General features: G+C 41.1%; 1 protein-coding gene across 1 annotated transcript in view; it reads right to left on the bottom strand.

Moving 5' to 3' along the window:
- Nucleotides 1-13,521, bottom strand: part of LOC139715318 (E3 ubiquitin-protein ligase HECW2-like) — a 65,349-nt gene that overhangs the window by 33,789 nt on the left and 18,039 nt on the right. Inside the window, exons 2-4 of the mRNA XM_071626895.1 lie at nucleotides 12,489-12,631; nucleotides 9,665-9,759; nucleotides 7,933-9,232 (exon numbers count right to left, since the gene is read on the bottom strand). Of these exons, the coding sequence (XP_071482996.1) occupies nucleotides 7,933-9,232; nucleotides 9,665-9,759; nucleotides 12,489-12,631 (1,538 nt within the window). The remainder of the gene's footprint in view (nucleotides 1-7,932; nucleotides 9,233-9,664; nucleotides 9,760-12,488; nucleotides 12,632-13,521) is intronic.

The following is a 13,521-nucleotide window of genomic DNA, read 5'->3' on the forward strand; positions in this document are numbered from 1 at the left end:
GTATATGCAATAGCCTATGATAAAAACATTTTGTATCACATGCAATATAATACACTAAAGTGCACTACAATGTATATGAGCTGCAGTCCAAGACCAAGCAGTGGAGTACATCAAGAGAAGCATCTACTGCTCTTATCAGGACCAATGTTTTGACAGTCAAATTTGGGACATATCACTGTTCATAAACGATGAAGAATTTATCCTCTCTCAATTAAAAGAGATTATACCTAATCCCCCTAATCCCTATTGTGTCATTATGGCCTTCCTGTTGGAATGAGGTACATTGCTACCCCTGGGTGGGCCAACTAACTTTACAACCAGGTCAAGTTTGGGTTGATTACTGAACGCAATGCGAAAGTTTAGATTTGATAAGTGCAGCTACATGTCGCGGGCACACACAGGGTTAAATATTAACCACTTTTCCTCCTTTTTCTTTCATAACAGTCATGAACTCAAGGTGTACATTGATCATTAGGCTTGTAACTATTTACAATTATATGTACTTCAGCATATAATCAGGGAAAGTCACCAGATGGCTTTAAAAAGTACAATATGATGATTATAATGCACAAACTGGTATTCAAGGCAAGCAGGAATACAGCTGCAGAATTATCACTTCTTCACCACTGAATTGGCACCTTTGAATATTTACTGCTCAACAGCTCATACGGAAGAAAGGCTATCTGGGTGCTGGCTACATTCACCAACACTGCACAAAATCAGAAGGGAATTTACAACTTGAGAGATATAGTGTGAATAAAACAGGAACATTAATCTTCTACAAATGTGTTGCCAATTTACGAATCATTCATGAATTTAGTGATTAAGAGGCTTTTTAATTCCATAACTGAAACAAACAATTACAAATTGACACAAAAAGGCTCGAATGAAACAAAAGCTTTCACACTACTTTACAAAACACAAACTGTGAAGAGTAAAATACAAATATATTTAAAAATAGACACAGGGCCAAAACCACAGAAATATCTTTTTCTTGGACTCGATGGGAAAGAAAGAAACAACAGCAACACATCTCTGGAATGGATTTACAATGAGCAGATGGCAAGACACGCTGTGGTTTCAAAAACTCGTGACTCTGCACGCGCAGATCGGCGCCGCACACAGGATTCAACGTGATCAGGTCCGAGGTACGTACACACAATAATAGAGTCATATGTCCTACACATTCCAATCGCTATACAGGACATACCAAGAAGACCTCGGACATGACCTTTCTTCACCTCAGTGTCGTCACTGTTATTGTGAAAGTATCCTGGAATAAAATGTATCCCGTTTCTGCCAGCTGTTCAGTGTAAAGTCTCAGAAAGCCATTGACACCACACTGTTATGGTCTCTGCAACTTCAGTTTAATTGTTATTCTACAGTGTATGCAAAAGTGTATATATCTCTACTTTAAGCTTGATTTTTCTTTTAATAGATTAGGGTTGGCATTAAAGTCGACACAATACAAATAAGAAGAAATATAAGGCAAACAATACCATAAATGTTTAACTGAAACTAGACAGAAATTAATAACGTTTTAATGTGTCACCTTTCTCAGATAACTGTGATAGCGATCAGTTACTTAAAATCCTGAAAGTACACATACATCGACATTTTGATACGATTGGCAAAACACTGTCTTCTCCCATTAAGAAATGTGACAGTTCTTCAAATATCAACAAATGTTTATATTTCAACTAATCATGTTTCATCTTAAAACTCTATGAATACTTGGGCACTAAAAACTTTTCTGTCTCAATTTTGTTTTCACTTTATTTGTATGTCATGTCACAATTGATTAGCCATGCCTGGTGATGACAAAAAAAGTTTAAATCAAATTTTCTAAAAAACATCTTTATCTGGTGGTTGGCTTTCATAGCTTTTCTGTGGTAGTTTTTTTTTTTTTTGGTGCATTTTGTTTTGTTTTGGATTCATGCATTATTTGTTTCAGTTGTTGTTTTGCTAAATAGAATGGGTCAATTAGCAAGATATTAGAAATCCTTTAGACCGGAGAATCTTCTGATCCTGCATTCAGAAAATGGGTGCTCAGCAAATTCATAATTTGTAGGCTTTTGTAGTAGCAGGTCACACTTAACGCAAATTAAGAATTCAAATAGTGACATAAAGTTGGTGTGATGTCTATTTGAAGACACATCCCTTTCAGGAAAAATAAAAATACCAGCAACCTTCGTGCTTGAGACCCATTCAATGCCTGACTCAAAATGAAAAGTGATGGTTACACATCACTGGGTTGGGGTCAAGAGCTCTGCAGATACATTTAAAAACTTCAAAGAATTAAGCATTCTTGGGGATTGTTTCTACTCTTTCTTTGCCTGTAAGACACTAAAAAACAAAGAAGCTAAAGAATATGTGATGCACAGTGTAAGGCAAACAGACAGAGCACCAATACAAGACGTGTCAGTGCTCTGTGACACAAATAATTGTTATGGATTGACTAAAACTACAACAGCGGTCAGGCCAGTTTCAACGCTTGGATTAATCTCTGCACTTCTTTCCTTCAAAAGGCAGTGACTTCCTTCAAACACTTAATGATGCATTGTTTCAAGCAGCGAATCTGTCCAATGTCATTCAAAAGTACAATGTAGTCTTGATGATAAGCAGACTCTCTTTCCTAGCTGTACTTTTTTGTTTTCACGTGGCCCAGCTAAAACACGACGTAACTACAGAAAGAGAAAAGAAAATAGCTCTCTTCACTATGGGTGGGTGCTGCTCAAACTACTTATCATTTTTGTTCTGGTTGCTGTAAAGCAAGAAATATTCACGGCATGAAATTTTTACAATTTGGAGCCGATGGCCTTTTTTTTTTGCGGCAAGAAATTTTCATAAATTGCCACATAAGCATTCAATGCATAGGAACAGTGTAGACGAAAACTTTTGCCTGCATTTGAATTTTGCGAACCATGGCTCTTGCAAAATTTGCAAAATTAAAATGCAGTGTTACTAGATGAACAATTCAACAAAGATTGAATCAGCAATATTCTTGATTTGATCCCTAACTAACCCTGAAAACAGACAAACATGAGTTGATATTGTCCACACCCATAAAACGTCGATGAAAATTTGTGTAATAAACATTAGATCAATGGGAGACTAGAAAGGTTATAGCATAATTTCATCTGGTTTGCATAATGATGCTTTAGGATTTACCACTCTTTTGTTGTGTCAAGTGAAACTAAAGAATCCCGCAATTTTCTCATGATTCTATGTGCAATCGAACAAGAGTTAGTACAATTCTATTTGTTTTATTTGATGCCTCTACGGATCTAGACGTCACGATCACATCAGCAGGAATGCAAGCAGACTATCACATCATCAGCTGAGAATCAAAAGGGTGCTAATATTGCATTCTAAGATTTAAGCATCTTCATAGATGAAAATGAAAAAAATTAATTTTCATGAAAACAGTTTACTTACCGTAAAGTTCTGTGTATAAGACGCACTATTTTTTCGTCGGAAAATGTTGAAAATCGGGGGTGCGTCGTATACACGGGTACAGTCGAATCGAGGAAAAAAATCCGTCATGTACACCCAATTTTATAAGGCCAACTTGGGGCCATGTATGCCCATCGACGTTTGGAAGGTAAGCAATCACCAGAACTTACGGATAAAAGAGCGATCTTTCAATCTGGACACCCACAAAAGCTGCAAATACGAGATACACTTACATCGGCCTTGTGCAGTAACGATGTATCAATCTGGCCATAGACAACAGCTGTAACAGCACTGCTGTATGCTACCGATGTCAGTCTACCAAGCTACCAACAGCCAACCTAGTAGCTGGAATACGCGATGTACAGGTATCATTACTAAATTACCGATACTGTAAAACTTATCAATGTACTAGTATCAATATGACCATAGACAAAAGCTGTATTACGGAGTAGGATCGACACTATGTCACCGTAAATATGAACGATGTGTGAAGCATGCATGCATATCCATGTCGTTCGTTTGCTCTTCATTTCAAGAGTGCGAGACCAGCTAGGATAGCATAGCTACACTGTGCTGTAGCTAGCTAGTAGCAAGCCTTTGGCAAAGGCAGCAGCTGCAGAGAGGCTTTTGCAATGGACTCGCGTGCACACAGCGATCGGATCGAAGCGCGCTAACCCGTTGCGCGCTGTGTGTGCAAGTCCATTGCTCTCTGTGTGCGTGTGCTGAAATTATAGCGAGCTGCCTTTTGCAAAAGGCTAGCACTGTGCATACAAGCATGGTACAATAGACACACATGTTACTGGTAACAGTGCATGAGTGTAATTACCGTACGCACCGTACGTCTTGCCGTATGATCCCTCTGCTACACTTGTTGATGTTTTTCTTATTTTTCATGATGAACCTTCCAGTCTGACATGCGTCAATATGCGAGACACCCTCTGCTATGTATGACAGCAAAGATCGTACTGTATACTCATGAGTACGATATGCATGACACATGTACCACGATTGAAAGGCGAAACAATAGCAAGTGAGTACCGAGACAAGTCTCGCATTTTGCGTCTTCCATATTTTGTTGATACCCGATGAATACCGTTAAAGGAAAATATAAAAGGAAACGAAAAATAGAGCAAATACATGATGCATTCTAGGGAAATATTGAGCTGAAATAATATGTATGACACACGCAATATTTGCGTGGACATTTTCGTGTGTTTTTTTTTTTTTTAATTTTAGGTCCGAAATTAGGGGTGCGTCTTATATACGGGTGCGTCTTATACACGGAACTTTACGGTAATCAAAAGTGGATAGATTTATAAGTATTGTTCCAAATATGAGGTAAGATAGTGCCTGGTTTGTGGTTTTAATTGATCACATTTTACTGAAAATGAAAATAATCTAATATTGACAACATAATGTCGAGGAACTTCAGGCTATACGACGTGATACCAATAACTCATTACCCCCAAAATTGTGATGACACCCTTCTAGCTCTTAGCCTATGACATCTTTTGAAGGTGCTGCATGAGGCCACAGAGAGCGAAAGAGAAGCAACTCCTCTCCAATACAAAATATGATTTATGTGAAATATGCATTGTACACATGACTAAAGTAACTCAGCATTTGCCAGCACACCACGATTAAATAAAGGCTACTTCCGCCGCCTCGACATTACGGAGTTCAGGGACGGATGGAAGTACAACTGCACGGTCAGTTATGGCGCTGCATATACAAGCAGTTGCACTAAAGAGATACAATGTATACCTCAGGTTCTTTAGTACTCTCTGCTTTGAGAGATTCCACTTTACAATACACAATCTCGTCTGCATCCTCAAATATCTACATTTTGTACACAAATCACATAGACAGACACTGCAGAGTGCACTTCATACGTGAGCTGAGCAAATGCAGTGCTCACGAACAATATGAAATTGGTACTTGCATCGTATAGTATTGTATGTCTGCTACAGACGAGAGGAATTGTCTACTTTATCAGGTATCTTTAAAATAATCAGGTTAAGAATTCACAATTGCATTATTTTTGTGAGATCCCTCTTTTTTCTCAAAGATAGTTTCCTTTTTCTCTTTTTCTTCATCCTTTTCCTTTCTTTCTCCCCTTTCTTCTTCAGCATCAATCTAATCCTTCCCTTTCTTTCTTTTCTTCTTCCTCATTATCATCTTTCCTTTTTCCTGTCCTCTTTTATTTTCCTCTTTTTTTTTCTTTTCTTTTTCTTCTTCTTCTTCTTCTTCTTCTTCTTCTTCTTCTTCTTCTTCTTCTTCTTCTTCCTCCTAATCTACACCACCTTCTTTTTCTTTCCTTTTTTTCTTTCCCTTTTCTCTGACTTCTTCTTCTTGTCTTCAGGAATGTACTTAAGGAATATCCCAACAAGTGAAGATACAATACAGTGGTACATGCATTTCAGTTATGGGAGGCTCTGATTTGGCAAGTCGCTATCAAATATATTGCAAATATCAGTGATCTCTCAACCACTCACAACGACAAAAATTGCTGTGAATAACGGCTTATACAGTATGGCATACACATATATACATTTAATTCCAGTCCTAGAATACTTAAAGTTATCAGTACTTTACTGCTTCATGCATTTCTCATGCTTGATCGTGGGTATTTTGACTACGGCTTTGAATGCAGCCTGGGGAATGCACAAAATATTTTCTGGACCCATCACCTCACGAAGAATCGTACACTCTATTATTTTGAAACCCGACATTTCATCTCAGATTTTTCCTTTCACATGCCAACATAAACATAACTCTATTTATATCACTTGTATTTTCACAGTATTACTGATTTGGGGAGGCAGAGTTACAGTACAACAGAACAAGACAAAACAATATCATCTCATAGCATCACACACTGTAGATGCTACTTAACCCTTACTATACTTTCTTCACAGATCAGCACAGATATCTCAAAACTAATTCTCTATGGGTAGAGGATTAGCTAATCCCTTTAATCCCCATTGTGTCACATGTCAAACTGTGCCATTTCCAAGAGCACTCGAGACTGTTCTACATAACTCCTATAACTATGATGAAAAAACAAAATATACCACCCAACTATGCTCTTTAACCCACATCTGTTAAAAACCTATCACACTACATGTAGCTAACAAATTTGCCAAAATAGTAAAAAGCAATATTACCTTCACAACTGGCAAGATGAATTCTCAATGCTTCAATTTAGTGTTGGTTCACACAGCCTGAAAGTCATGCCCATCCTATTTCATTGTTGCACAATCCATATCCAAGCTAATGCCTCCCCCCCCCCCCCTCCACAAAAAAGACAGATGCAAAGACAGGCACATAGCATGCCCCGTGTTCCACATATTCACTTTGTCACGTAACCCTTGATGGTGCTGTGCGGTGTCGTATCGCCACTCGGAGAAAGGTTTCTATCCCTATGAGCTACGAATGATTCGTCACGTCGTCTGCTGGAATCGGAAGGTCAAGGAAGGGTCAGCGGAGATGCCGGACGGATATCTAATCACACCTTTGGCAACACGAGAAGGATCCGCTTGCCAGCGGATGTTACGCAAGACCAAACTTCAAACAGCAAAGCATGTGTCTTAAACCTGTTGAGGACGTGCTGATTTTGCTACAACACGCATTTCTCATAGACACTTGCCAGAGTATACTCGGGACTCGTCCTCAACGGGTTAAAAAGACATTCACACTATTGACTGCGCAATGTATAGGGGGATGGTTTAAAGACCATCACTTCCAGGAACGTGATCTAAGAAAATAACTTTGCAAGTAACCTTTGGACAACACATCTTGACTATGCCAATTCTAGCAGGCAGTATTTTCCTGCTGTGACTCACCAGAAACACTGGCTAGAATCCCCCCCCCCCCCCCCACAAAAAAAGAAGTTATGTGACTGTTGAAATGTACATGCTGCGCTTTGAGAGGACTGCACTCATGGGCAGCATCATTTGCAGGGTGCCACAACGGTTCTTTAATATAGGAGTGGGGGTTCTGCTAGGTGTAGTGTGGTCACTTTCAGACTTCTGGGCCACTGACAGCAAAACTAGGGGAAGGTCAATTTCTCGTCATACCAGGTTTAAGTTACAAGCTTTCTCACTCTCCGGCATTTCCTTTGAAGATTTAATGATAAGATGCACATCAACTGCTACCAGAGAGCTGAAGTCGTGTCTCTACTCATTGGAAACGAGCTGACTCTGCTTTAATATAACACACATTTCCCAAAGACACCTGCCTAAATACACTCGGACTATTCTTCAATCAGTTAATATCAGTGAGGTGATTGATTTTCTACATTTGAACAGACCAGGGTATCCCATTTCCTTTTAAGAAGAAAAAGTAGAAATTGTTGTGGATTATTTGACGATTGGTGTGAGAAAATTTGGGGGCGGAAAACATCAAAACAGAAGGATTGCTAGTCTTGTGAACAAAATATGGAGACATGCAAAGGATGGATAGATGCAAGAGCACTCTGACGTACTTACCTCTAACTCAGCTGTGTGTTCCCCATTAATGCCTTGTCCATGTGAGGAAGATCCACTGCCTTCTCCACTGCTCTCATTCCTCACCGAGTTCTTGACACCGACTGATGCCGCTATCGTACTGTCGCTCGCTGCCTGGGACAGACTGTTATTGTTATTCCTTGTTTCCGACACCACAGCTGTGCCCTCATCGAGAGAGTCCATTGAGTCCTGTTCCTTGGGCGCCAACCGAATGCGTCCATCCACGACGTCCTCCGACCCTGCGGGTGTGACTTGGCTGGGAGAGCTGTCACTTCCCTCGGCGTTTGAGGTTCCCGCCCGGATTGACTGACTGGAGAATGGGACGCTGGGCGAGTTGTTGTTGCTCGGCGACGACGTCGATGGGGATGTCTCCGACAGGGAGTTGGAGGAACGGTTGCGCAATCGCTGGACCTCGGCATCGATCTCCTGCTTGAGGAGGATGTCGCTCAAGGCACGGTGCCGGCCCTCCGGGGAGCGGGACAGACTTGAGGGCAGCGACGACCTGGGGCTGAGACTGAGGTGTGGCCTCACCTGCTCCTCATCGTTGGTGGATCTCCGCCTACCAACAGTCACGGGGCTGCTAGTGGAACGGCCGGATGAGCCCACTGCACTCTCGTCTGGAGGCGTGATGTTGACACCAGGGGACAAAGTAGCGTCCACACTGCAACTCTGTTCCTCCACAGATGTAGTCCTGATTACGTCTCCATCTTGCACAATGCCACCGCCGAGTGGTCTCGCGGTTGGTGAAGGCGTCACTTGGGTGCCGATACTGGTCGACATGAAGTTTGCGCTCTGAACCCCTGGTATATCTATCCGAAGCGGTCTATTTATACTCTGACCACGGGAGCTTCCACTGGAAGGCTGTTGCTGAGGTGTTCCATCCCTACCACCTTCCTGCACGGGGAAATGACATGAGATGCTTTCTACCTGTGACAGCGATTGTCCAGACATATCTTGGGTGGCCTGTGACCACTCCTCGTCGGTGATCGGGGCAACAGTGTTCATATCAGTTGGGGTTGGCGGTTCCAGGGGCGGTCCTTGCACCGCCCTCGGCTCGGACCGGTGGTTCACCGTCTCGCTGGGGGCAGACGCCGTGCGGGCCACAGAATTGTGGGCATTCTCCATCTCCTCTGAGATGACCGAGTGTCTTGGGGAGGACTCGATGGACACATCGTTGGGTGCGTTCAGCGACATCGGATAGGACGCCGATCTCGTCATATCGATGAACTCTGGTGGTGAGAATGCATCGCCATTTGGCAGTGGGTCATCTGGAGGGGGAAAAAATATGAAAAATTCTACACTGTGAATAACAAAGTGAAAATAACTTCTTATAAATGACCATCATGACCACGTCTTCATGATTTTCATGTACATGAAAAAACGAATGCTATGTATTTGTTTCTAAAATTGTAACATGTTATCTAATTTCCAAAAATGTTCCATCCATAAGAGCTATAGCACAGCATACAAAACAAAACATTTTGAAGTTATTGCTTTAACTGGCCAGGATTGTGAGAGTTATCTAAATGTTGAGGCAAGCAATCAGTGTAACATGAAATCACAATGAAAAAAAGTTGCCAAATTCTACTTTAAGAAAATGAGAGTTCAAACATTTCAAAGGCCGATATGGGCAGACCTGTCCTGAGATAAGAAGGGAAGAAGAAAGATGTATCTTCAAAGACCAAACTGACAAGACTTACCAAGGACTTCCTCCATGTTGACGGTGAAGGTGAGGTAACCACTGACGTGATCTGAAGGGTGCCTTTTGTTCAGGCTGTAGGTAACTGTATGCTCTCTACACCCAAGAAAACAGGAGAAGAAAAAAAAATGAATATATAGCAATATACACGAGAATATAGGAATATACAAGAGAATATATAAGAATATATAAGAAAATATAAGAATATAGAAGAGAATATATAGGAATATACAAGACATGGATATATAAATTGATAATCATTAAATGTTGATATCACTGAATATGCCATATAAGTTGCAAGGATAACATTCCATAGATCGTAATCAATGAAAAGATTCACGAGTGATCAAGAATCACAGGGATGGAATAAAATATTATTTTGATATGAGATTAAACAGATTTTCATACATTTGAGAAAATGTACATCATATTTCTGTAATGGGGGGGGGGGAGGGAAGAGAATCAATACCTAAACATAGCCATGATTTGGCATTGTGATTTGCAGAATTCCTACAGTGTGTAATAAAACAAGATATGGTAGGTCTTGTACACGGAATATACATGAGCAAAAATGTTTGAATTCATTAAAAGAGGATGCACAGTCAATTTGCCTCCCCCTTCTGCATGTTGACACTATTGTATAGAGAACAAAACGAGATTATAGGCACTGTCAAGATGTGATCATGTTCTGGTATGTGAACTTCAGTGTTGTTCCTAAATCTCCATGCACACTCTCTCAGGACCATCTCTCCTCTCTCTCTTCTTCAAAAAAATCATAAATCTTAGATTTTGCCATTTTCCTAAAAGATAACATCCCAACTGTCAAAATTAATTAATAAGAAAAAAAACACTTGGGAAGATTCTGTCTTGGGGGATAATAATCTTTTTGATAAAGTACAGCATAACGGTATAATTTAAAGGCCTGGTAGGGTGTAGCCTTTTGTCAAGGCCCTCTCGCTGTATGGTGAAGAGAGCCCAGCTGAGTGGGGTTGCGCGAGGGCCTTTTGAGATCTGCTTTGCATCCTTTTGTTAGCCCTTTGAATTACCGACTTTTGCTCCTCGATTTCGGGAGCAAAAGTCGACCAATCAGCATGTCTGTCTGCTCGAACCCGATTTGAATGTAGCGAATGCACGCCACAGACCTCATAGAACTCTACACACACAGAGTGTGTAGAGTTCTGTGGCAGACCTCTGCGGGTGGTCAGTGATGCATGCGAACAGGCATGACAACGCCAAGAGTGAGGATTCGGGGAGCGCGCCATTCCATTGGTTGACTGGAACCCGATAAAATGAGTATTCAGAAGGGTTCACGTGTCATGAATAATAATGTGTGAAGCAGATCTCAAAGGGCCCTCGCGCTGGCACGCTCGGCTGGGCTCGCTTCGCTCTCCCATTACAGCGAGAGGGCCTTGAGAAAAGGCTAGGTAGGGTGGGGATACCATGGAGTGGAAAGGCTGGCCAGGCTCGAATATACATTCGAGAACTGTAACAAATTGTATACAGTTTTATTTTACTAATCTCTATGCAAACAGTACAAACACACAGCCGAAGAATCTTGACTACAGTCGATGGTTACCGATGAGCATATGGTGCTCTTCGCGGTTTTGCGAATGTACCCCAGTGGACAGCGAATAAATCGGGCCACCCACGATTTCCCCACGCCTCTGAGTCTTTAAACCCTCTGCTCTCTTCTCGCTACGGTCTTCTCTCGCAGTCTTTTCTCATCTCTACATCTGTCGGTCCCTGTCACCCACAACGATTGTTCCCTAATTGGTCTGAGTCAGAGATACCCAGATCTGTTTGGGATGTTTGGTTTTTTCTTTTTTCCAAGAATCCCTCAGCCATCATGTCAGGGAAAGTGGCTTCTTCCGCCACAAGATGAGAGACGTTTGGACGTAAAGTAGCTGGCGCCCTATGCTAGGAGAAAGCCGAGCTACAGGTGTGCACTGAGCTAGGGACACAGCTGATTTTTTTTTTTACCCTACCCAATCCCCCCCCCCCCCCAACCCGCCCCAAACTAAAAAAAAAGTACGGGGTTCAATGCACTAACACTGGACATCACTCAAGCAATGGTTTACCACTACAGAGGGGGCAGTCTCTCAACATATTGTGGTATCTGTTATCATGCAGACATCAATCCAGGAATTCCTTAAAGGGATCATACAGTTTTGGTTGAAACCTAATTTTGGGTTTCTAACATTTTTTGGTGAAATAATGAGAAACCTCTTATGAAATATGGGACAGAATGTAATTCTATGAGGAATTCAACGTTTATTTGATGAAAATTGGTTTTGAAACGGCTGAGATATCCAAAAGAAGCAATTCTAATAAAGTGTGGGACCCACACTTTATTACAAATGCTTTGTTTTACTCTGTTTTTGGATGTTTCAGTCATTCCAAACCCGATTTTCATCAAATAAAATTTGAATTCCTCTTAAAATGGTATGCTCTGTACTACACTGTATATCGTAAGTATTTCCTTGTTATCTCACAAAAAGTTAAAAGCCCAATTCTCATCTCTACCAATACTGTACTATCCCTTTAAGCATGATGATAAACACTCCATGATGAATCAAATTAACCTGTTGAGGACGGGCTGATTTTGCTGCAACACGCACATCTCACAGAAACTTGCCCGAGTGTATGCGGGACTCGTCCTCAACAGGTTGATAAACAAATTTTCCTATTTGGAACAGCAGAGGTGCATGCTTAAAATATGAAAAATGAAAAATATTGAAAGAGAATTGTGTCATTGCAGCATCAATGAACTGTGGGTAGGCTGCGAAAATTCAAGCCACCGTAACAAACTTTAAATCGATTCTTACCCCAGCGCCACCTTTTCGACTAGCCTCTGAACCGGAATAGAAAGTTTGCCCAAGAAGCGGCTGATGACCGGATGACTCCGGTTGAACTTGTCCTTGACCTCAAGCTCCAGCACGTCGGTACGGGTCACAGTAAAGGTGAACTCCTGCAGGTCAAAGGTCAAGAGGAGATAGCATACCTTTGTGATAATACTTCAAGAAAACAAGAAAAAAAATATCAAGCAACTGGTTGAAAAAGCAAATGTATGACCTGCACACAGATTTTGAAGTACTCTGCAAAAATGCTATTTTCATGATGAACCACTTCTTAACCCGTTGAAGATGAGTCCCGAGAATACACGGGCAGGTTTCTATCGGAAATACGTGTATAATAGCAAAATCAGTAGGTCCTCAACAAGTTAAAGTAACAAAAACAAGACCTCTTTCCCAACCAGAACAATTCTACCCACCTCTCCTTCAGTGACATTACAGTATTCATCTAGCATTGAGAATTGTCGGCCACTGACAGAACTCAACGTGCGAGAGACAAGAGCCAGATGAGCATCTACGACAGAACAGACTTCACAATATCATCCCGCATTGTCTTCTCTGGATAGTTTACTGCCAAATAAAACTCATCATCGAAATGTTTCCTGAAGTGGCATGTCGTCGAATTGCTCACCCACTTCCCCCAACCAACATCTCATCCCCTCCCCTCCCCCCTTAAACAAAATTATCTTTAAAAAAAAAAAAAAAGGTTCTTCAGGTTTCTATGTTTCCAACACATCACTAATCATATCCCCATTTAAGAAATGACTACAGTCACTGTAACGAGGATGTCGAGAGAAAAAAAAAAGAGAGAGGAAGATGGATGAAAAGGCTGACAAGCAAAGTGATAGAAACTCACTTCTCTCTCCATCGGAAGTAAAAATTAGCTTGTTCACGATTAGGCATCAACAGGATTTTGCTTGTTTTGTTTATTTTTCTTTCTTTCTCGGACACCATCCCTTATCGTGCCAAGATTTTTTTTTTTTGTTCCTTTCCTCCCTAATATTCT

The sequence above is a fragment of the Diadema antillarum genome, unplaced genomic scaffold, assembly GCF_040938485.1.
Source record: "Diadema antillarum isolate AM-2024a unplaced genomic scaffold, OU_Dant_1.0 scf00000046, whole genome shotgun sequence".
In the NCBI taxonomy this organism is placed as follows: domain Eukaryota; kingdom Metazoa; phylum Echinodermata; class Echinoidea; order Diadematoida; family Diadematidae; genus Diadema; species Diadema antillarum.